The sequence below is a fragment of the Pelophylax lessonae genome, assembly GCF_965119305.1.
Source record: "Pelophylax lessonae genome assembly, chromosome: 1".
Lineage (NCBI taxonomy): Eukaryota > Metazoa > Chordata > Amphibia > Anura > Ranidae > Pelophylax > Pelophylax lessonae.
This window is the reverse complement of record NC_138768.1, coordinates 553,902,320-553,928,617: the sequence shown is the minus strand read 5'-3', so window position 1 is coordinate 553,928,617 and position 26,298 is coordinate 553,902,320. Positions and strand designations below refer to the sequence as shown.

Below are 26,298 nucleotides of genomic sequence, written 5' to 3'. Positions count from 1 at the left end.
TTACGGAGCAGTATGGAAAACCTGTGACTTTGGAACAGTAATGTTATGTAAAATATTTTAGTCACTGTATTTTAGCCAGGTGAATTTAAATTAATCTCTTACAAAAAACTGCAATAGTGGAAATAATACTTTCTGAGCCAGCAATACAAATATTTATATATTTGACATTAGAGTGTGGCTTATAAAAATCACAAATGCCTATTTATCAATTATTTCACCGAAGATTCACACATTTTAAAATTTAATCTTAGGTGAAAAATGTGTAAATTTTGGGTAACAGTTGGGTGAACCTGGGCTGAAAACATGGAAATAAATAGACCAGATAATGATTAGAGTTCTCTGCCTAGTGGCTCTAAGATTTGGTATAAGTGGTCTTGAGGGAAAAAATCTCTGTGGTTGCTTTTTTGCACACTGCCAGGAGTGTTAAGTGCAGGGGCATTTAGACAGAAAGAGGAGCAATATACAAGATTACAAGTTCTAACCCATCTTCATTTTCAAAATATATTGTAATAACAATACATTAGTGTCCTTGGAGTTGTAATTACAAAGACAGGTACAGTGGTTGTGTACATATTTTCTTTATTTATTTATGAAGGTTAAGACTAAAATAATTACAATTTTAATATTTCTTGTGAGCATGGTGTTAAAAAAAAGCATTTTGCTTGAAATATCTCCAGTTAATCTACGTTAATTGAATATATCATCTTATGAGGGTCTCAAGCCTTATTGGAAACTGGTCAACTGGAAAGGAAAATATAACTGCTGCTGTGCTGTCTCTGCTTCACAAATCTTTTTCAACATATTATTTTAGTTTAAAAACTTGCAAATGTAAAATAAAAAAAAAAAATAAATAAAAATTACTTCAAACTTGTACAGGTTCCTTTTAAACTGCTGAATGCCAGTGAATGCAAGGGTTATATATGTTTTCTGGTCTTTGCACATCATTATTAGTGTGAGAAATGGAAACAAATCTAGATCTTGTTTAATTATATTACTGGATAGGTCAATGAATGGTGCTGTGGCTCTTTATCTGAAGATGAAGGGATTATGTCAGATTTCAAAACCTACTTCTCCAGAGTGGCTATCAATACCGCAGCCTGGTCTTGTCATTGGTTTCTTTATAATATTTTTGCCTTGCTATTTACTGAGTTGCACCCTGTGTTATAAAAACAAGGAGCAATCTGTTGCCCCATTTCCCCTAAAGCTGATGTTTAATCTCACAGTTGATATACTTTATCATGGACCCTTCAGCCCTCACTAGAAAAGAAGAGGATGGGAAAAGACCCCAGAAGAACGCGTAGTCTAATAGCATGGCACAGCTGAATTTTCACATGGCTTCTTCTGCATTTAGCTTGGCTTTATCCAAACTTTACAGCACCATTTGCAGGAAGGTTGCCATGAAGACTATAAAATGTGGACTAAGAGAAACAACCTCCATACACAATAATGATCCTAAACTACTCCTCTTTTATGCTGCAGATATTGTCTTGTAGATCGTACATGACACAGTACAAATATTATAAAAGCAGGGCACCACGTTATGTTTGCCAATATCAAAATGGTTCCATGGAGTTCACAAAACTGAGAGAATAATGATTGAACTTAAATAATAAAATATTCACTTTGCTCCCCTATTTATATGCATCTAACAGTAACTCTCCTAATTTTTTCCTACCAAAGAATTTTGTCTTGCATAAATAAATTATTAATTGAACCCACATCTGATACTTAGTCAGCTGTAGCTGTTCTATAGCTAAATTCAGTAGTAAGCATTATTCTACTTGTAATTTGTCATTAAACAGGCAGAAATCATGTTTATGTGATCATAACATTTTAGCATTAAATCCACTAGAGGGTGACTATTACCTGTGGAATCATCATCTCACTATCTTCAGGGGCAGGCTTAAACAGAACCTGTTTCAGAGCATAGAAATGTAACCCCCAGCGGGAACATAAATTCAGAGATCAAAACAGGCTGAAACAATAAGGGCTTTTACTGTGTTTTGCCTACCAAGTGCTTAACTAGAAATCCCTGCCAAATTCTACAAAGGTCCTAAAATTCTCATTAGCTTTCTGATATCATTAGCAGAAAGGCCAATATGGAAGATTATTCCCTTTTTGTATGTTTCTCATTTTTTTGGCTTTAATCAGAAGTGACAGGAAGCCAATGGTCAATAGTAGGTCAGATATTAGAATGCATGTATTAGGCAGTGTAAATAGCAGTTAAGATTTAAAAAGGAAAGTATCATCTTTTAATTTGAATGCATCAAACTAAAATCTGAGCTACCTTAGTAAATGGGTTTGACTGTATTCTTTATTATGTTTTAATTTACACACCGTGATTAGGCAAACAACTAACAAGCAAATTTAGCAGAAAAAAATAAAGGAAGCTGTACTTCACAATAAAAGCCATAAGAATTTAGTGAATGGTCCAATGCGCCAAAGCGCCTCTCTCTTTCAGACAGCGGCATTTCCGATGAGCTGTCTTGCAATGGGCTATTGATTGAGGATTTATCAAAAAAGACATACCATCTGAAACTCTGTCCTTTGAGGGGTAGCTGGTCTGTCTTACAGTGGATCATTCATTACATCCTTAACAATGGCTTTGAATCTGTGGTGAATCTATTTCTCTTGTTTCTACTATTGAATTGGAGGCGGAGAAGAACTATTTGTGAGCCAGTACCAGGCTCTGGAGGTGCATGGGTATAAATATCTGTAGTGCAGCGCAGCATCTTTGATCCTACGGAACCTATCAAGATTATTCACCTCATCTAACCACTAGCTTGTAAGGAAGAACTGTAATGCTTAATAATATTCATTCTGTTTGTCATCATTTCTATAGCTTTTTAAAAAAAAATGTCCTCAGAAGTACTACAGTAGCTATTCTAAGTGGTGCACCATATTGTTTCTGCTGGTGGAGAATGCACGCAAGGGCACAGGGATATTCACCAGATCTACTCCCCAACACCAGTTGAAAGCTGCCTGGATCTTCAATAGAAGACCCCTCCAGAACATTACAGCTATAGCTGTTGGCCTGTCTAGAGAGGTCTAATATTGCGTAAACTGCATGTGAGAGTGTGCAAAAGTGTCAGAGAGGGAAAATGCTGGGCTGAAGCAGAATGATCATATGTAAAAAAAAAAAATAGTGGGTTAAGTGGACAAGATGTTGTGGGCACAGTGCACAGAAGCTACAGAAGGTAAAAGAGATGAGGCAGTCAATAGTGTAGAATGATTGAAGCAGAAGAATTAAAAAAGTGGATAACAAGTGTTGTGGACTGAATGAGACAGATAGACAGAGGAGATATCGGATGGTCAACAATATAAGCAGAAGGTGGATTGGAGGAAGTTTGCCAAATGTATGGACTGAAAGGAATTGGACTGGACTATTGTGAAAATGTGCCTAACAGAGAAGCAGATGTGATGTGATAAAGCAAGAAGTGCTATTGAGACTAAAAACACCACATCTCAACTCAAGTAGACAGTAGAAGAGACTTTATCCTAGCAAATTGAGCATTCTTTCTTTTTTAATATATTTTAAAATATTTTTAAATCACTCCTTAGTGCTTATTTTCTACTTACATGAAGTTTAACTTTGCTTTTTGTTTTTTTTAGAACTTCATGTTGAATTGCTAATATCTTTTATTTTGTGATTTAACATAAAATCATTAAAAAGGTGTGTAAAAGTAAAATTTTTTGTCATATTTTTATCCCATAGATAAGACTCATAGATCATCAGGTTTAGCAGTTTAGACCTGGGTGCAGAAAGTACACGGCTGCTGTGTATCAGCTGCAGCTACTATGCACTTAATGCACTTAATAAAACATTGTTGCTTTAAAATGAATCACTTAAAAAAGGCAATACAATTTATCTCTGGGCAAAACTACAGTTTTGGACAAAATAGGAAAGGGTTAGACTCTCTGTCAAGTTGTTATTGCTGTACGTGTCCCAATTGGGCAGATTATCCCTATCTTTGTTGTGGTTACTGTTGTCTCTGAAATGGAATGTGATGAGCTATCCAACATTTTAGAGTTGTCCCACAGAACAATAGGTAAAGGCAAGTCTTCCAATGAGAATGCATGTTCTGGGGACAACTCTAAAAGTTTGGATTGTCCCCAGAACAATAGATAAGGTAATATCTTCCAATGGGAACACATGTTTTGGGAACAACTGTATAAAGTTGGGTATACACGTTCAGTTTGTTTTTTATTTTGCTCAAACAGCAAAAAAAAAAAAAAACCTGACAGATCTCCACATCACTGCAATGACGTGTGACTTATATTCAAAGGGGATATATGTCACCACAGATTGAGTGAAACCGTGGACATATAATTGTAGAACTGTGCCACTTCCTGAATTTCAGTCACAACTGAAATTACCGCAAAGGAAACAGGACTTTAAAGGCACCATAACAAACACTTGATTAAAAATCAACTGTCTTTATTTCACATATTATTAAAATACATATTGTATGAGAAATTCAACTATACAGGTACTACTCACTTGGTACTACTCACTTGGTTGGGAAATTGCAGCCACCTCAGGCATCTAGATCCAACTCAACATGTTTCGTGACTAAGTGCTTCTTCAGGAGCTTATAGAAATATCTCTAAGTAGATACAAGTAATGGGTCAATACATATCTATATGGTTTAATATCATTATAGATATGTATTGACCAGTTACATATCTATAAGAGAAATGCTTAGATCTAGATGCCCCGAGGTTGCTGCAACTCCCCAAACCAAGTGATATTTTCAAGTCTGTTTACACCATTTACTAGTTACTTCGGGGGGGGGGGGGGGGGGGACCTGGACAACCATAGACAGGGCAGATTATTTTTATCATGAATTATATCTATGTATAGTTGACTTGTTCATACAATATGTATTTTAATAATATGTTAAATGAAGACAGTTGATTTTTAATCAGATTTTAGTTATGGTGCCTTCAAAGTCCATTTTCCTTTGCAGTATTTTCTGTCGTGGCAATGATGTTTGATGCGGGGATCTCTCCCACTGTGCTATTGTATTCTGACAGGTAGACTCCCCCCCACCAGAATACACTGATCAGCATCTGCTGCCAGTGGTTGCAAGTGCTGATCGAATTCCAGTTTTCCAGCAAGACTGTTCGAAGAAGCCAGTTGTTAGTCTTCTGTTGAACTGCTGAACAGGTTGACTTTCGCTACATATGTACCGGACTTTAGTGGGAATTGTCTTCACTTTGGGAGAGTTCCACTAACTTCCAGTTGCATCTCTGGGATAGGAAGTGAAAAGGAAATCTTCTCAATGGTACATATACAGCAAAAAATAAACTGGCAGGAGTTTATCTTTCCCTACTCTATCCAAAACTAAAAATACGTTTTGACTATACATATAATTTAACTTGTGGGTATTGGTATACAATCACTTTTCTTGAACTTTAGCTCTTCAAAAGAGAGTAAAACAAGTGCAAGCATGCTAGGATGAATACCTACAGGTATAATTGGTTCGATTTAAATATATGTTTTCTAATGTTTAATAAAAGAATTGTACACAACACATTTATTTTTGTACGGTAATTCTTATACAATTTAGAAAGTTTTTAGCCCTTTGTATTATATTCCATACATGTACTGTATGTCTACAGTTTTTTCCATGGGAAAGTGTCGTTGCCATTTAAACAAAGGCTTTGAAGACGTAGAAAAGATTAGCCATTATATTTTAAGAGGATTAATTATAGCTGAAAATATAGATGCAGCTAGCTTTAACTGTAAGTTGTAATAGTGCAAAGAATCCTAAAGATCTAATTTTCTATTTCAGCAAACAACATCTATTCATCTAGAATAAATAAGTTGTCCAGGAAAGAATAAATGCAACTTTTGCCATTGAATAGATCAGTGTTTTCACCTGGCCCCCTACGGTATTTTCCACTGGGGCAAGCAAGGCTTAATGATGCTGCTGCTAAGCAAAGTCTGCCAGGGATGTGACAGATGACAGTGCTAATGGATCTCACTGCTGATTTTACAAACATATATAGGGTCACAAACCTATAAATATGCAAGCATGTGAGTCGCAATTACAGCAGATGGCTATATCCTGCACCTTTCCAGCAAATGTGAAACCATTTGTTTTGGATGGACTTTAGAACGGAGTTTAAGCATCTATGGGACAAAATGATTGTTCCTAACATTTCTGTTAAGCCACATCTAATGGATTCTGGGTAAATTGCAACATCTTTGTACTAAAATAGCTCATCATTTGTATTTATACAAGCATGTAAAATGTAAATACAAAAGTTCATCATGACTATGTGAAGATAATAGGGTAGGTCATATCTCTATTATATCCAATCCTGGCCTGCTGTGAAAGGTCTTCATAACACTTATAAATAATACCCTTATGGGAAAAATGTCAACCCATACCAATAGGCATTCAACGACATTTACAGGCAAAACGTGCACATATATAATTAAATATTGTTGATAATCTGTCGTCTGTATATTGATTAGGCTGTTGTAACTGCATAGTAAAATGCACACCAGCAACAAGTCACACATTTTTAAAGTGAAAAAAGCTAGGATTTTTGGCACAGATAACAATAACTGCTTAATATGTTTTACAATGGTCCCCACTCACATCTGTTTGCAAAGTAGCAAATTGTGTATTCTGTTGGTTAAATCAAGCCCTGAAACTTTGAAAGTGGCTATTGGAAGATGAACTGGCTAGACAGCCTTTAAAGTGAACTGGTATTTAGTTTATCATAGTAACAAGGAAGGAGATTCCACATGCAGCGCAAAACCAAATTCCCTTTTAATTTCTCCATGTTTACTGCACAGAAATGTCACAAAATAGAGGGGCCAAGGTATCCAAACTCTATATATGTTGCAGAGGACTTTCAACTGTCCAAATCCATCAAGTTGTTTTGATTTTTCGAAACCATTTGCTTAGGTCTTCATTCATTATAATTAAGTGAGGTAGAAATGATAAAGCTTGTGAACTCCTGTTTCCAGGTGACAAAAACAGCAGAGATAGGACATACTCATTATTTTTCTTTTAATTATCAGTATTTGTCAGACGCAGCCACAGTCTTTAGCTGAGACCTCTTTGATAGTATGGTAATGGTTTTTGGAGTCCAGAAAAGAAATATCGTCATCGTATGCTAGAGGCCTGCAGCAAGGTCTTGCTCTCACTTTCTCTTTTTTTATTTTCTTTTTTCCTCGAATGCTCTGTAAAGAGAGGTCGTAGTTGCGCACAGCAGCTTCGCATGTACCACTGCAATAGCGAAATAGGACTGTCTCGTCTGATACATATCCTAGCCCCAGCTCGCTGACTCTGACTTCCAGCTCCTTTATGGTGCATGGCTGTTTTCGAACACGTGCTCTCTTCATCCTGGGTACATTTTTTGGGTCGTCTCCAGAATGCAAGGACTGGCTGTACCTTTCTACCAGAGTAGATACAAGCTCTCGTATCTCCCCTTGAGTGTAGCTTTCGAAAAGAGCAGTGTCTGAAAAGAAATGTCAGAGTAAATAATGAGTGGCCAAATCTGTAATATAATCAAATATCATCAATCATAAAGAAAATATGACACCTTTTTATGTAAACGTTTGAAACTTTCCAACATCTCTCTCACAACTTTGGAATCAGATACAGTATAGGGCAATAGCACCATATTTGTTACTAACTCACCAAATGTATGTTTCTGGACATATTTCCTAGACTATTTAGACACCCTTCCTTGTGTCTTAGCTCATATCAAAATAAATTACTCCACCAGCCAAAATATATTGTTAGTGTTACTAATCAGAGTTATAAACATCAATATAATATGCAAGAGATTGTAAACCTTTCCCACTCAATCCATACTACAAAAAAAAAGAAAAAAGGTGGTATTCATCTGTAACCTAGTCAAACACAAAAAATAAAGATATGGGAAGGATTTAGGTAGGTAGGTAATTCAATTTTTTGATATTTTCGTTAAGAGGCTGCTTCTATCAGGTCAAAAGAGGAGGTCCAAGACATCCAAATAGGAGGTCTCTGTATTGAAAGAAGTAGGTTTGGTAGACTGAAATGAGTAGCAGATGTATAGCTGAGAGTTCAGTTTATCTTTTATTCTTAATGAGCTTAAAAACAATAACCAACATGTTTTGGAGGCTTTACCAACCCCCCTGCATCAAGGCTTGTGCAGGTGAGGGTTGGAAGGAAACAGGTTCATAACTGGGGTAATGGATGTGACATAAGTTACTAATTTGCATGTCCTACCCCTTGAACATGAAACCAAATCTGCATATAATTATATATCTATATATCTATATATATATATATATATATATATATATATATATATATTGTCAAAAGTATTGGGACATCTGCCTTTACCCGCACATGAACTTTAATGGCATCCCAGTCTTAGTCCATAGGGTTCAATATTGAGTTGGCCCACCCTTTGCCGCTATAACAGCTTCAACTCTTCTGGGAAAGCTGTCCACAAGGTGTAGGAGTGTGTCTGTGGGAATGTTTGACTATTCTTCCAGAAGCACATTTGTGAGGTTTATGAGGTTGTGTTGGATGAGAAGGCCTGGCTCACACTCTAATTCTTCCCAAAGGTGTTCTGTCAGGTTGAGGTCAGGACTTTGTGCAGGACAGTCAAGTTCCTCCACCCCAAACTTGCTCATCCATGTCTTTATGGACCTTTCTTTGTGCACTGGTGCACAGTCATGTTGGAACAGGAAGTGGCCATCCCCAAACTGTTCACACAAAGTCGGGAGCATGAAATTATCCAAAATGTCTTGGTATGTTGATGCCTTAAGAGTTCCCTTTACTGAACTAAGTGGCCAAGCTCGACCTCTGAAAAAACAACACCACACCATAATCCCACCCTCCACCAAATGATTTGGAGGGGTGGTCAAATACTTTTGGCAATATAGTGTGGATGAGCGAGTTTGGGGTGGAGGAACTTCACTGGCCTGCACAACAACCTCAACCCGATAGGACACCTTTGGGATGAATTAGAGCGGAGACTGCAAGCCAGGCCTTCTCATTCAACATCAGTGCCTGACCTCACAAATGCACTTCTGTAAGAATGGTCAAATATTCCCATAGACACAATCCTAAACCTTGTGGACAGCCTTCCCAGAAGAGTTGAAGCTGTTATAGTTGCAACGTGTGGGCCAACTCAATATTGAACCCTACAGACTAAGATTGGGATGCCATTAAAAACCATGTGCATGTGTGTACAGTATCTCACAAAAGTGAGTACACCCCTCACATTTATGTAAATATTTTACTATATCTTTTCATGTGACAACACTGAAGAAATTACACTTTGCTACAATGTAAAGTAGTGAGTGTACAGCTTGTATAACAGTGTAACTTTGCTTTCCCCTCAAAATAACTCAACACACAGCCATTAATGTCTAAACCGCTGGCAACAAAAGTGAGTACACCCCTAAGTGACAATGTCCAAATTGGGCCAAAAGCATCAATATTTTGTGCGGCCACCATTATTTTCCAGCACTGCCTTAACCCTTTTGGGCATGGAATTCACCAGAGCTTCACAGGTTGCCGCTGGAGTCCTCTCCTCCATGACGACATCAGGGAGCTGGTGGATGCTGGAGACCTTGCGCTCCTCCAACTTCCGTTTGAGGGTGCCCCACAGATGCTCAATAGGGTTTAGGTCTAGAGACATGCTTGGCCAGACCATCACCTTTACCCTCAGCTTCTTTAGCAAGACAGTGATCTTGGAGCTGTATTTGGGGTCGCTATCACGTTGGAATACTGCCCTGCGGCCCAGTCTCCGAAGGGAGGGGATCATGCTTTGCTTCAGTATGTCACAGTACATGTTGGCATTCACGGTTCCCTCAATGAACTGTAGCTCTCCAGTGCCAGAAGCACTTATGCAGCTCCAGACTGACACTCCCACCACCATGCTTGACAAGACACACTTGTCTTTGTACTCCTCACCTGGTTGCCGCCACACACGCTTGACACCATCTGAACCAAATAAGTTTATCTTGGTCTCATCGGACCACAGGACATGGTCCCTTAAATCTACATCTATTTCCCAAAGACAACCTCTGGATATGACGCTGAGCACATGTGCTCAACTTCTTTGATCAGCTATGGCGAGGCCTGTTCTGAGTGGAACCTCTCCTGTTAAACTGCTGTATGGTCTTGGCCACAGTGCTGCAGCTCAGTTTCAGGGTATTTGCCACCTTCTTATAGCCTAGGTCATCTTTATGTAGAACAACAATTCTTTTTTCAGATACTTAGAGAGTTCTTTGCCATGAGGTGCCATGTTGAACTTCCAGTGACCAGTATGAGAGAGTGAGAGCGATAACAACACCAAATTTAACACACCTGCTCCCCATTCACACCTGAGACCTTGTAACACAAATGAGTCACATGACACCGGGGAGGGAAAATGGCTAATTGGGCCCAATTTGGACATTTTAACTTATGGGTGTACTAACTTTTGCTGCTCGGGGTTTAGACATTAGTAGCTGTGTTTTGAGTTATTTTAAGGGGACAGCAAATTTACACTGTTATACAAAGCTGTACACTCACTACTTTACATTGTAGCAAAGTGTAATTTATTCAGTGTTGTCACATGAAAAGATATAATAAAATATTTACAAAAATGCGAGGGGTGCACTCACTTTTGTGAGATACTGTATATTAAACAGTTATTTCTGGCATTTCAATTATTAATTTTGATAAAATGACAACACAGGCAAGGCCAGATAGCATAAATAAGTGACAATAACTGAATTTAGTACAAAGATAGACAATTGTTGTTCAGTTTGTGCAATTGTTAAAGCTTATTTAATAAAAGAAAAATGTTACATTGCGAATTTGAGCTTAAAAATAGTATTTACCTTTTAGAAAAGTGATTACAAAGTTATATTTTCACCTCTTGTACATGTATACATGGCCTATACGGAAAATGTTAATGTTAAAGGGAGAGTATACAATATTTTCAGTGAGCGCATATTTTGAGTTCTTTTTGCAATGTTTACTTCACATGACATTTTTAAATTCTTGCTTGTTCCTAATTTTGTATTTGTCACTGGAGGCACAGTAGTTTAGCTGCTACATTGGCTTTGCATATATGCTTACCAGTTGAGATAAGCCATAATCCACAAAGGCAGTGCATTGAATTTATTAGGCTGGCTGACTGATAGAGACTGTGCAACAGGTCAGTAAAGCGCAACAATTGTACAGCACAGCAGGAATCAAAGCCTGCATACCGTATGTAATAAGCAAAATTCCCACTCCTTACATATATATTATTACATACCATACATGGTTTTAAAAATAAAATGACAAATATAGATAAGACTATTTACATTAAGCTTATCTAGACTATATGTTACCTTAAGGTTATCAATTAAAAACAAGGCAGTCCTTGTGATTGGAAAACGAGAGGTTTATTCTTTATCTTGGAAAATTGTTTGTACTGTAGGAGCCTTGAAAATATAGTATTCGCTTTCACATGAACTAGTTCTACCAGAATCAATATACTGTTTTGAGAAAAGGGTAAGACATGTTTGGGGCAAACAAATATCAGTAGCCTCTTACATTTGCAAAAATACAACCAACCACACTCAAGGAAAAGTAAATCATTGAGATAGTACCTGAGACCCCAGGAGAGTGTGAGCAGATGTGCTCAAAGGCCATTTTTTTGGAATGTGAAGGTGCTCCATAAAGGGATAAGCCAGTGGTGAAGGACAGAGCTTCATAGGTTTCTTAGATAGAGGGCCAGGAAGGAAAGGAATGGGACTTGAGGAAGTGGCATACAGTGGGGATCGAAAATTTGGGCACCCCAGGTAAAAATTTGTATTAATGTGCATAAAGAAGCCAAGGAAAGATGGAAAAATCTCCAAAAGACATCAAAATACAGATTAGAAATTCTTATAATATGTCAACAAAAGTTAGATTTTATTTCCATTATTTACACTTTCAAAATAACAGAAAACAAAAAAAAGGGTGTCTGCAAAAGTTTGGGCACCCTGCAGAGTTAATATCTTGTACTGCCCCCTTTGGCAAGTATCACAGCTTGTAAACGCTTTTTGTAGCCAGCCAAGAGTCTTTCAATTCTTGTTTGAGGTATCTTTGCCCATTCTTCCATACAAAAGTCTTCCAGTTCTTTGAGATTTCTGGGCTGTCTGTCACGCAGTGCTCTTTTAATGTCTATCCATAGATTTTCAATTATGTTGAGGTCAGGAGATTGTGAAGGCCATGGCAAAACCTTCAGTTTACGCCTCTTGATGTAATCCCCCATGGATTTTGAGGTGTGTTTAGGATCATTATCCATATGTAGAAGCCATGCTCTCTTTAACTTCAGCTTTTTCACAGATGGCATCAAGTTACCATCCAAAATTTGCTGAAATTTTATTGAATCCATTTATCCTTCTACTCGTGAGATGTTCCCTGTGCCACTAGCTGCAATACAACTTTTAACTAACTTTTGTTGACATATAAGAATTTCTAATCTGTAATTTGATGCCTTTTGGAGATTTTTCCATCTTTCCTTGGCTTCTTTATGCACATTAATACAAATTTTTACCTGGGGTGCCCAAACTTTCGATCCCCACGGTACATGTGCGAGGTCCACCAAGAAAACACCCCAGGCTGTTCGAGACCCGGATGGAAAAGTGGATTGTTCAGAAGTGGGAGCAAGGGTGTAATTGTCCGCTTATCACTTTAAATCTTTGTTCAGCACTTACTGCCAGGTGGAACCTTTCTGCCTTCCTTTTGGTTTCCTGAGGAATGTTTAATCAGCAGAACCACTAGACCACTCCTCCTACTCCTCCTTCTCTAGCTCTGAGGTAAACTTTCTTGTGACTCAGATTTCATACAGAGCATGTCAGCAGCATTTAATGGAAAGGCGATTGCTAAAGAGAGGATTTCTAAGGTTTAAAGTTTGCACCCCTTGGCAAGCGGAGCGAGGTATGCAGTAAGAGTGCATTATATATATAGAAGTATATGTTGTTAGATATAAATTTTGTCCATGCTGTTAGTTTAAATATGCTATAGATAATCCAAAGCATCCTGCATGTGGCCATGTTTCCTTAGATGTTTAATGTCATTTAGATATGTGTGCAGACAACTGTAATCCACCTTGTAACTTCACATTCGTAATTAACCTTCTAATCCCCTTTTTGGTGATCACTGTAAACAAATGTATTGTATGTCGTTTTACAGTTTTCATGGTGCTATGGTGTTTATGATGCTTACGGTTTACGGTGCTCACGGTGCTAAAGAGAACAACGTTCAACCCTCCTGCACACCTTTGATGCAAAAGAATAAAAGTACTGCACCCATCAGAAGCTCTCCTCTCGTTATTCACTCGATGCCAAAGGGGCCGCTACAAAGGGTATGAAGGGGGACATGAGGTTGCCTGTTTAACAAACCTTTATTTCTTCCTTTACCACTTTCCTACTGGGAACTTTCACCCCCTTCCTGCCCAGGCCAACTTTCAGCTTTCAGCGCTGTCACACTTTAAATGACAATTGTCATGCAACACTACCCAAGCAAAATATTTATCATTTTTTTGAGACAGATAGAGCTTTATTTTGGTGGTATTTAATCATCACTGTGTTTTTTTATTTTTTGCTAAACAAGGAAAAAATTACCGAAGAGTTTGAAAAAAAAAAAAAAGTTTCTTAGTTTTTGTTTTAAAAGTTTCTAAATAAGAAATCTTTCTTCTTCACTGATGTGCAATGATGAGGCTGCACTGATAGACAGTGATAGGCTGCACTGATGGGCACTGATTGGTAGTATTGATGTGCACTGATAGGTGGCACTGATAGGTGTCACTGATGGTCACTGATAGGTGGCACTAATAGGTGGCTTTGAAAGGCATCACTGATGGGCACTGACAGGCAGCACAGATGAGCACTAACAGGCAGCACTGATGGGCACTGCTTTGCAGCACTGATGGGCACTGATTGGCAGGACTGATGGGTAGAGATTAGCAACATTTGTGGGCACTGTTGGGGATGTACTGATAATCAGGACACTGATCAGTTCCCTGATTATCAGTGAAGATGTCCCTGTGTAGATTTGCCGGTTATCGGCTCTCCTCACACGTTAGTGTGAGGAAGGGACTACCAATAACCGACTAATCCTGTTTACAGTGTGATCAGCTGTGACTGGACACAGCTGGTCACATGGTAAAAAGCCTCTGTGATTGGCTCTTTACCCCAATCTGTGATCAGCTGTGTCCAAAGGCCACAGCGATCACATATCCCTGTCGATGCATGCCTTAGGGGGCACGTGGGCAACACGATCACGGGCAATGATAGTGTAAGCCCACGCTATAGCCGAAAGAAGAGGGGAAGAGGTTAAAAAATATGCAAAACCCAGTCACTAAAATACCAAATAAAACAGGGAAGCACAGATTGTAGAAAGGTGCTATCATTGATACAACGTATGTGAATTTTAAAAAATAATATTCAAAAATTTTCCTTTTGTACTACAATGATATTTACTTTGTTATGAACCTAGTTTTGATTGAAAATAGGTAAAATGGAAGAACACATCTAATAGGCAATATCAGAGGATTGCCTACTTAATGTAATAAAGGGTGGAAATCTACTAAGTTGTATGTTTAGTAAATAGACGGTTACTTCTAAATGTTTTTTACAATGACACTGCCCTTGTTCTCCCCACTTAAAAAAAGAAAAAAAAGAAAAAGGTGCTTGTCATGGCTACAGAATATTGAATTCATATTGCCAGTTGATCGAACACCTAAAACAATTTTTTTTTACTAAGGATAACCTGGAAAGGAACGAGTTAAAAGGGGGCTATTAATGGAAATGGTGCATTTGAAAGCACACTTAAAGCATATGACAAATGTGCCTACCGATTCAAATTTGGCTATGTGTCTACTATTGAGCTTCACCTCTTGATGATTTTTATTTTCTGTAAGCTATGTTTAGCCTAGTAAACCCTTGAAAATACATCTACAAATCAATATGTTGGTTGAAAATCATAAATATAATGCTAATATGTAGTTTTTAATATTTACAGAACAAAAATTAATCAAAAGAAAAAAGAAAATATACAAAATCGGTATACACTCTCTTTAAATAGTATTTATGGGGATAATTATAAATATATAGTCCTTTCTCCTCCTGTTTTTTTAAAATAGTAAAATGGATGTTGGACAAACAATGTTTCTTGAAAGTTTAAATAATAGCTTGATTTTTTTTTTTAACTGGTATAAGAACTAGATTTTCTTATTTGATATCATCAAGCTTCAGACATCTAGGGAATGGTTGGTGATATGCCCCGACTTTTTTTTTTTTCTCTTTTCATGGGCTGGTTTATAGTTGAAATTGCTGCAATGCACTTCATCTACTGTATAGCAGCCACATTTCACATATGTTGTACATGTTCTAGTATTTGGGTGCCCTGAGGCACACTAAGCTATAAAGCAGGGCAAAATATTGCACAGCGCAAAAAAATAATTAAAAATGTCTATGGCCTTTAAACAAGGTGAAAATGAATTACATAGGCATCTATGCTTCACTTATCTCTGGCCATAGAAATGGTTTTAATCACAGAGTGGAAACTAGAAGAAACCTTCAGAATGCTTTGTTTGAGTTACTGTAAATATTTCCTACTAAGACACAAGTCATTTAGTGTTTGGCAGCTCCTGAATAGAGATAAACAGCATTTTTGCTCGCCAAACTTTACCTAAAGTGGCTACCCCAAGTGGCCCATATTATTGTATCATAACATAAATTATTATATAAGCAGTGCAATGTTAATCTTTTTATTTTGTTTTCATATGGGAAATACCTCTATTTTAGTCTTGAAGTCGCGGTCACGTGTCCCCTCTCCTTTCCTTGTATGCAGCCGAAGGAGCAGAGTAGGAGGGGCCCAGATTCCTTCCAACGTATGCAAGATACGTCAGGAGAGGAATCTGCAATCTTTGACCCTATGGCCGTGCAGCGCCAACTGGCGCGGCGCCAGTCACAGGACATGTAAAACAAAAACAAAAAAAACGAATAAATAAAAAATAATTAAGTTTAATAGCATCAGACATATACCAGATAGTACAGCAAACATATATATATATGCTTTAAATCAATATTTTTACTGCTGGAAAATTAAATGTGTGGGTGGGGCAGGGTTTACTAATGGTAGACAGGCACATTATTTTTTTTTAGACTCGTGATCAGTGTGTGAGTCTATACTAGAGGAGAGGAGAGAGGCGGAGAGGGGTGGGGAGGGGAGTGAAGGAGATAGATTTCTCACTCCTGACTATGAGCTGACAGGGAGAGGTAGGGGGAGGAGGGGGGGGATGGAGAAACGCACAGAGGAGAGCTGCAGTGACGGAGACACGTACCCTGACCACGATTTGATAGCACAGCAGCCATGATAAACGTGGTCTGCTCTCGGGGGGGGGGAGTCAGGACCAAGCAGGATCAAACAGGTAAAGTAGGAGATACAAAGGGCTAGTATAAAAAATGAAAGCACTATGCTACAGCTTGCACATTAAAAGAACAGAAGCATTCTTTAACCACTTGCCGACTGCCTAACGCCGATCTACGTCGGCAGTCAGCCCCTCACAGACAAAGTGACGTAGGGCTACGTCACTAGCTTGTGAGGGTCTAGGGAGCGAGCGCGCGCCCCCGGAGTCGCAGTACCGCAAAAAAAATCGCAGATCGCCGCCATTACGCGTTAAAAAAAAACAACAAAAATGACAAAAATCTTTCCCTTTGTTAGTAAACACGATAACTTTTACGCAAACCAATCAAAATACGCTTTTTGCAATTTTTTTTACCAAACATAGGTAGCATAAAACAAATTGGCTGAAAATTTTAAAAAATTTTGATTTTTACTTTTTTTTGGGGGGGAATTTCATATAAAAAAATCTGAAAAATATTGTTATTTTTGCAAAATTGACGCTCTTTTTTTGTTTATAGCGCGTGATCAAAAAATCGCACAGGTGATCAAATACCACCAAAAGAAAGCTCTGTTTGTGGGAAAAAAAGGACGTCAAATTCGTTTAGGTACATCATTGCACGACAGCGCAATTGTCCGTTAAAGTCACGCAGTGCCGAATCGCAAAATACCCCCTGGTCAGGAAGGGGGTAAAATCTTCCGGGGCTTAAGTGGTTAATTTATTTTTTTGGGGGTAACAAACACTTTAAGACAGAACTGTGAATGAAGAAAGAAACCCGTATTCAATGGGGAATATTTAAAGCTAAGGACCCCCTCGTCACATACACACCCACAAACAATACCTGCCAGCCACCACCATTGTGGCTATCCCTACTCTGGTAAGGTTGCAATTGGAGTGGAGGTCTTTTTTTTTCTTTTTGCACAGGAGGGCTAGGGAGGTTTGGTTAGTGTACTTTTCCAGTAAGCATACTTACATTTACTCCGTCCCACTCTGGCCCAACTTACTTTTTCGCTTTTTCTCCTTACCCTGTGAAGCCAGATATACTGTACTCCCCTAAGTCCACCTCCAGGTCCCCCATTGTTGCTGGTTCTGGGTGGGAGGACTGCTGATTTGCAGTGCTGTGATGCCCCCCTCCCTCCCCCAGCATCGCCAGACCATGCTGCCCCTCTCTGATGGCATCCAACTTTTATGAGTCATGAGGGATCCCCACTATTGGACATACGTTAAAGCAGTGTTCCAGCCTCCAGCCCCCCCCCTCCAAAAATTAAAAGTCAGCAACTACACATACTGCAGCTGCTAACTTTTAATATTAGGACACTTACCTGTCCTGGAGTCCAGCGATGTCGGCACTGCAGCCGATGTTTCCATCAGCTGTCGGGTGCTCCCGCTGCCATTGCCGGTCAGAGAGCCCAACAGTGAAGCCTTGCGGCTTCACAGGTGGGTCCCTACTGCACATGCACGAAGCGCGCTGTGCATTCGGATTGGCTCAGCGGCGGAGGAGAGGTCCTCACTTCGCCGCGGCACCGTTCCCGGAAGTGGGGAAGGGTACCTGTCATAAACAGGTACCCGTTCCCCCATCCCCCCCTGAAAGGTGCCAAATGTGGCCCTGGAGGGGGAGGAAACAAATGAGCGAAAGTTCCACATTTGGGTGGAACTCGGCTTTAAGAGATGGCCACATCATGTGGGCTCTGACATGGACACCCAATGGGAAGGACCCAAATGGGAAGTTACCAAAAGAGGAGAAGACTTAGAGTTGTAACATCATGTTACCACAGCTTACAATGAGTGAAAAAAAAAAACATTTAGAAGGGAATTTTTTGATATAGAGAGTTATATGTGTATTAAATCGTTTTTATTCTTAACTTTGGTCCAGGTGAATTAGTTAAAGGATCAGTAACACCAGAGTGAACAGGTAGGCTGGACATGAACCTCGTCTTTTCCTGCTCTACATTTTTGCCTCCAAAGGCACAGAAGAGCCATGGTTTCTTCCTCAGTGGTAGAGCTGTGACAGTGCTGGACCTTATTGTTAGAAACACTATTGCACAATACAGATGGTGAAAAAAAAAAAATGAAAAATTTTTTTACATCATTTTTCTTTTTAATTTGTACTGTCGGTTTGGGTGCAGTGAAGGAATGCATGAGGTCCCTACACTGCCAGATAAGCAATACTGATCTAAGTGTATATTGGTATAACCTCGCGCTTATGGTAATGTGCAATTAAATAAATGAATAATTTAGAAAAGTGTCTGTCACAAGCTGCTTGCTGCAAATTAAAGTGCTAGTGCTCTTTAAAATAATGGGAACCCAATGTTGCAGCGCTGCTTAAAACAATACGTATAAATAGTGAAATATATATGTAAACTTGTGCCAATGTGCAAACAAGTGCAAAATATACCGTGCAAATTTCGCAAGATCACTTAATAAATACTTCATACAAAAATATCAAATTCATATAAATCATTTAGTCCATATAAAGTCCATCAAAGTGCTTACTATGTGCATGAATGGGCTACAGATGACGCTGTGATTGGACAGCGAAACGCGTCTAGCAATTGGCTGAGCGGACTGCCACGTCACTTCCGGCCGGTGAAGCGCATGCTGCGGGAGCAGCGAACCACTGTGCCGAGACATATATGCCTTCATTTTTATTATGTTTGTGAGTAGTTTTTTCTTGTCTTCAATAAAAATTGTTCAAACGTTCACTATGGATGGCTTTTCTTTTCCATGAGGGAACTCTGGGATGTTTTAGAACCACCATCGAAGATCTCACCAACTTAATCACAGATTCCAGGATGTTAAAGAACACTGGGACCATACTGCAAGATATCATTCTATGCTTCCTACCGAGCGCATTGTGGTAAGTAGAAAACCACAGCGGGATTATCCCCATTCATCCACATAGTAAGCACAGGAGAACCTTATCTGCACTTTGATGGACTTTATATGGACTAAATGATTTATATCAATTTGATATTTTTGTATGAATTTGAATTATTTATTACGTGATCTTGCGAAATTTGCATGGTATATTTTGCACTTGTTTGCACATTGGCACAAGTTTACATATTTATTTCACTATTTATACGTATTGTTTTAGGGTATGCGATTCCTTAAGGAGTTTATAGTTCAGTTTTAGCCATAATCCCTAAATATCTTTGAAGAAAGAGGTTTGGTGCCTCGAGTCAAGGTTTGTGGGACTTTAAAGGGGCTAATATACACAAAAGTATTCTAAGTATAAATATAATATTTATTTCAAAATAACATAAAAGAAATTATCATACATTTCTGGTTTAGCAGAACATATGTTACATGTGATGTATGGGCTAAGAACCCATAGGTGAGAGTGAAGGAGAATAGTATGAAAAAAGTGACATGGTGGAAATGTGACATTAGTCTCTCTCTTGTGGTCTAAACGTCTATGGTTGGCGTTGGATCTTTGTTTTGAGAGAGTATTTGGATTCCTACGCGTTTCGGCGGGGGGCCTTTGTCAAGGAAAAATGTCAACCATCTCTGCAAGATATGTGAAATGGTAGTAAGGGTATTTAGTTTTTTGACCATCCTGAGACATTTGTTTCATGGTAGGTCATGTGATACATACTTAGATAGAGAATTGCCTGGGCCTGCTTGTGGTCCTCCGGTCCTCATATGAATCAACAGGATAAAGCTACTGGGATGTATAAGGTGGCGGTATTAGTATACGTTTGTATGTTTATAGTACATGTGCCAGTGGTATTGGTTATGTACTTACTGGTTAAGTATATTCTCTAGACCAGTTGAGGGAAGAAGGTATTGGATCAACCCGTATTAGGTCAGGTCTGTATATGGAAGGGAGTATTTGGTTAAATATTTAAGAACAATATTTACTTTTATATGTTCCATATTGTTTTAGTACTTACTTTGTGACATAGGATTATATAAGCAATATTGGTTCCAGCATTTGTCCACTAGGTGGCGTGTTGTCCCGACTGGTCTTGTAATGCTATACAGTTCCAGTGGTCTCCACTGTGGGGTGCTGGTCCAACTGTTCCTGTTCTAAATATAGTGAACAGGAAAAGTCTTGTCAAAAGTGTATTCCAGTATAAAGATACCATCAGTGCATCTTTTGCACTATGGTATACTTACAGTTTTGTCCTTTGGTTAAGGGGGAAGAAGGGTGGAAGGTCCGAGTAGCGTGGTCCGAGCGTCCTCACCGTCCCTCAGCTCGAGGGAAGTGACGCCCTGTTTGAGATTCCCGGCCTTTTATATCGTTCACGCATGCGCAATAGACGCATGCTTGTGTAACAGAAGATCCTTGCCGGATGACGCGTCGCGGGTGCGCGCGCATCCTGTCTTCAATCTGAACGGTACATTTCATGCGGCCGCCGACACAGGAGGCGGAGTTTGGGTCCCAATTCAGGGTCCTATTGGCAGAGGATGATAGAAGGTCTGCTTAACTCCTTGTTCCCCGGTCTTGATCACCGGGGTTACCTGTGCCGGATGAGGTTTATTTGGGGGAGAAAACAAGCAGGCTTTTAAGTTTTCAGGCGATGTATAGCAATTAGTGAATTGATTTATTCTAAATAACGTGCCATTTGGAAGCCAATTTTAGGCTTTTTTGAAAACATCCAAACGGGAGAACGCCATTTAGGTTATATATAATAGAAATAAGTATAGATAAAAATAAATAATAAAAAAATAGGTTATTTATTTTATTTATTTTGAGCAGCAATTAGTATAGAGCTGTTCATGTGTGATATGGATGAAACATGAAGTTCTTGATTTTGGTCAGGGAATGTTCGATCCCAGCAGGGTGTTTTTAGATGTAATATCGGAAAGTTCCGAAAGGGGATAGTGTTTTTCAAGGTAGGTTGTCCTCCATGTGTGGAGGGGGGTTTTTTTGAAAAATAAATATCTGACGTTAGGTCTTTTGTTACTGTGCCTCAATCTGTTTTCCCAGATACAAAGCCCTCCAAAAAGGGGCGGTAGCTGACATTTTCATTCAGGCCCGGTGGGTGGGCTGCATTTAGTTTCTTTATCCAGCGAAGTTCCATCTGGAGGAGCACTTTATTCCAATCCCCCCCTCTGGGGGGGATATGAATCCTGTCCAGTATGGAGAATTGGACTTTGGGCATATGGTTTTTGTGATGATTGGCCACATGGCGGCCTAATGGTAAATAAAAGTTGCTTATGGACATACTTTGTAAGTGCTGGTTAACTCTTATGCCGAACTCTTGTCGCGTTTTCCCTACGTAGAAGCTGCCACATTCGCACTCCATAAGGTAGACCACCCCTTTGGTCTTGCAGTTTGCAAAATGTTTTGGGGTGAACTGGTCTCCGTTTGGTAGTGTCTTATATGTGGATTTTTTGATAACTGAACATTGTGCGCATGATCCGCATGGGAAAGTGCCTTTAGTCTGGCAAGGATCCTTTTTGGTTTTAAACTCGCTGTGAACCAGTGTTTCTTGTAGTGAGGTTGTTTTCCGGTAGGTAACAAGTGGTTTTTCTGTTACCAATTCTTTTATATTGGGGTCTTCGGTCAATATAGACCAATTTTTTTGTAGTATTTTTTTTAATTGTTTATGTTCATTGGAAAATCGTAAAATCAACCTTGTTGGTTGTTCCGTTTTGGCCTTAGGGGCATGTTTCTTGAAGAGGATGTCCTGTCTGTTTTTTTCCTGGACTTTGTTAAATGCCTTTCTGAGGCACGTTTTAGTATATCCTCGTTCCTGTAGTCTCAAATTTAAGTCATATGCTTCCTTTTTGTAGTCCATTTCTTTTGTGCAGTTCCTTTTTAGTCTCAGGAACTGACTATAGGGGATTGATTTTTTTAGAGATTCCGGATGAAAACTGGTGGCATGTAATATTGTGTTTCCTGCCGTTTCTTTTCTATAAAGTGTTGACATCACGTTCCCTTGGTTGTCCTTATAGATGTATGTGTCTAAAAATGGAATTTTGGTTTTATGAAAAGACATGGTAAAGAACATGTTATGGTTGTTTTTGTTCATTTTTTCAAGGCATTTTTTCAAGAGATCTTCAGGTCCATTCCAGATTACTAGGATGTCATCCAGGTATCTTTGCCACAAGAGGATGTTTTCTGTGTATTCTGAGTTTTCTTCTGCTGTCAAAAATTCGTTTTCCCAGTCACCGAGGTATATGTTGGCGTAGGCAGGTGCACAACTTGTGCCCATGGCAACTCCGCAGACCTGAAGGTAATAATTTCCACCGAAAGAGAATGTGTTGTGGTTCAATATAAACTTTAGCATGTTCAAGATAAATTGGTTAAACTTCCTGTCGCGGTTGCTCTGTTGGTTAAGAGTTTTTTCTACGGTTTTTAAGCCGTGTGAGTGAGGAATATTATTATATAAAGCCTCTACATCTATGGTAACCAGTAATGCGTCTTTTGGAACTGTGAGGCCTTCCAGGATCTGTAGCAGGTGTACCGTATCCTTTGTGTATGATGTCAGTTGGGTCACATGCGGTCTTAAGTAGTTGTCTATGACTTGACTTGCCTTCTCCGTAATATTCCCGTTCCCCGAGATTATGGGTCTGCCGGGTGGGTCTGTTGGATTCTTATGGATTTTTGGCAGTGAGTAGAAGGTTGGGGTTCTCGGATGTTTTGTTCTAATGAATTCCCAGAGGGGTTGAGATATAGCCTTGTCATTATACGCGCTGTCTACTAGTTGGTAAAATTCCTCCTTGTAGTTCCCTATCATGAGAGGTGAGATGGCTTTATAGCATTTTTTGTTTTCCAATATTTGCATACACATATATTCATAGTGGTCGTTGTCCATCACGACGACGTTTCCTCCCTTGTCTGAGGGTTTGATAGTGATATTTTCAATCTCTTTTAATTCTTGTAATGCTCTCTTTTGTGCGCGATTTAAGTTGGTTGTTCGGGTGTTTTTTTGTATTTTTTCGACGTCTTTTGACATTTGCCTGACAAATAGCGCGATGGTAGGGTTTGTACTTAGTGGTGGGAATTTGTGTGACTTTTTCCGGAACATGTCAGTTGTTGCGGCTTCCTCTATTTCATCCTCACTATCTGTGGGTTCATCATTTTCTTCAGAGTCACTCAGGCCTCCTTCTTCCAGTAATAAGTTTAGGTCTCGGATGGCTCGAAATTCCGCGGCCGTCAGTGGTGTGGGTTGTTCCTGGGTTATTGGTTTTTTCTGGTGCAGGAATTTCAATAATAGATTCCGTGCGAATAAGTTAATATCCTTTATAGCCTCAAAAGTATCCATAGTTTTATTGGGGCAAAAAGACAGTCCTAGTGATAGTACCTTTTTCTGTTCCGGTGTTAGGTTGTAGGAGGAGAGGTTGATCACGTTCAGTCCCTCGGTTCCTCTGGTTGTTGCTCCTGTTGTGCCTGTGTTAATGGTGGTTTGGTTTTGGTTTTGGTTTTTTCTCGGGCTAAAAAAGGCCCCTTTTGGGGTTGTTTTGGATTTTCATCCCTGTTTTTCTGGGATCTTGTGAAGATCTGGTAGTTGGTGGGTCTGCTGGTTGTGGGTACTTCAATAATTTCTTGTTCTTGGGTATCAAATTCCCCTGGTTCGTTATGTGTTCCCCATTCTCTTCTATCATAGTTCCTTTGCGAGTTTTGTTGATAATTTTTTGTTGTTTGGTTCCTACCTCTGCCTCTGTTGGTATCGGTCCCAGAGTTGTAGGATGATGAATCCGTAGAGTAGTTGGGGTTTTTTGTTGTTTTGTTCCTGTTTCTGTTTGCTCTTGATGTATTTGACCATCTATATGCTCTTCCTTGGGTAAATGCGTTTTTGTCTCGCCAGTATTTTCTTTCCTTTTTTTGTAGTATTTCTTTTCCATATTCCTCTAGGTGTGTCTTAAGTTTGGTTTCCTGTTCGCTATATAGTGGTGCGTTTTTAAGGGGGGTGAGTAATTCATATACTGATTTTATTTCCTCATCTAGGTTTTTAATTTGTCTCCGGTATTCCTCCTGTAGTAATATCATGAGGTTTTTGGAGCATTCATTTAAAGTATTTTCCCATTCTTTCTTCATCTGTTCAGTTATGTGGTCCATAGTTGGGAAAATTTGAATGCGTAGTCCAGCTGGGTTTATTTTTTCCTTTATGTATCTGTTAAAACTTTGGATATGCCAGTATAGTGCAGATTTTCTTACCAGGTGTTTCCTGAGGTTTGAAAATAATGCTAGTACGTCTGAGTCCATTTGTTCTTTCTCTTGAAATTTATCCTGAATCCCCTGCATTAGGGAGTCCCATTCCGTGCCCATCAGTTCCTCCATGTTTGTCTCCATCACACATGCACAGGTACTTACCAGGTCAATATTTTTTGGCCTGTATAGTAGTTATTATTTGGGGGTCAAATCCCTTCGTCACTCCTGTTACAGTTATATGCCGAACTGGAGGAAGGGTTTTTATTTGTACCCTTTAATATATTAGTTTTTCCTATGCCTTGCTGGTCAGCATAGGAGGGGAAAAAAGGGTCGTTTTTTTCTCCTTTGGGGAATCTGTGAGGCAGTGGGTGTGTTTTCCACCCGGGACAGAATTTTTGGGTATGCGATTCCTTAAGGAGTTTATAGTTCAGTTTTAGCCATAATCCCTAAATATCTTTGAAGAAAGAGGTTTGGTGCCTCGAGTCAAGGTTTGTGGGACTTTAAAGGGGCTAATATACACAAAAGTATTCTAAGTATAAATATAATATTTATTTCAAAATAACATAAAAGAAATTATCATACATTTCTGGTTTAGCAGAACATATGTTACATGTGATGTATGGGCTAAGAACCCATAGGTGAGAGTGAAGGAGAATAGTATGAAAAAAGTGACATGGTGGAAATGTGACATTAGTCTCTCTCTTGTGGTCTAAACGTCTATGGTTGGCGTTGGATCTTTGTTTTGAGAGAGTATTTGGATTCCTACGCGTTTCGGCGGGGGGCCTTTGTCAAGGAAAAATGTCAACCATCTCTGCAAGATATGTGAAATGGTAGTAAGGGTATTTAGTTTTTTGACCATCCTGAGACATTTGTTTCATGGTAGGTCATGTGATACATACTTAGATAGAGAATTGCCTGGGCCTGCTTGTGGTCCTCCGGTCCTCATATGAATCAACAGGATAAAGCTACTGGGATGTATAAGGTGGCGGTATTAGTATACGTTTGTATGTTTATAGTACATGTGCCAGTGGTATTGGTTATGTACTTGCTGGTTAAGTATATTCTCTAGACCAGTTGAGGGAAGAAGGTATTGGATCAACCCGTATTAGGTCAGGTCTGTATATGGAAGGGAGTATTTGGTTAAATATTTAAGAACAATATTTACTTTTATTTACTTTATAGAAAAGAAACGGCAGGAAACACAATATTACATGCCACCAGTTTTCATCCGGAATCTCTAAAAAAATCAATCCCCTATAGTCAGTTCCTGAGACTAAAAAGGAACTGCACAAAAGAAATGGACTACAAAAAGGAAGCATATGACTTAAATTTGAGACTACAGGAACGAGGATATACTAAAACGTGCCTCAGAAAGGCATTTAACAAAGTCCAGGAAAAAAACAGACAGGACATCCTCTTCAAGAAACATGCCCCTAAGGCCAAAACGGAACAACCAACAAGGTTGATTTTACGATTTTCCAATGAACATAAACAATTAAAAAAAATACTACAAAAAAATTGGTCTATATTGACCGAAGACCCCAATATAAAAGAATTGGTAACAGAAAAACCACTTGTTACCTACCGGAAAACAACCTCACTACAAGAAACACTGGTTCACAGCGAGTTTAAAACCAAAAAGGATCCTTGCCAGACTAAAGGCACTTTCCCATGCGGATCATGCGCACAATGTTCAGTTATCAAAAAATCCACATATAAGACACTACCAAACGGAGACCAGTTCACCCCAAAACATTTTGCAAACTGCAAGACCAAAGGGGTGGTCTACCTTATGG

General features: G+C 39.0%; 1 protein-coding gene across 1 annotated transcript in view; it reads right to left on the bottom strand.

Moving 5' to 3' along the window:
- Window positions 1–6,180: 6,180 nt before the first annotated feature.
- NRTN (neurturin) overlaps window positions 6,181–26,298 on the bottom strand; it is a 234,470-nt gene continuing 214,352 nt past the window's right edge. Inside the window, exon 3 of the mRNA XM_082255465.1 lies at window positions 6,181–7,482. Within this exon, the coding sequence (XP_082111591.1) occupies window positions 7,049–7,482 (434 nt within the window). The 3' untranslated portion in view covers window positions 6,181–7,048. The remainder of the gene's footprint in view (window positions 7,483–26,298) is intronic.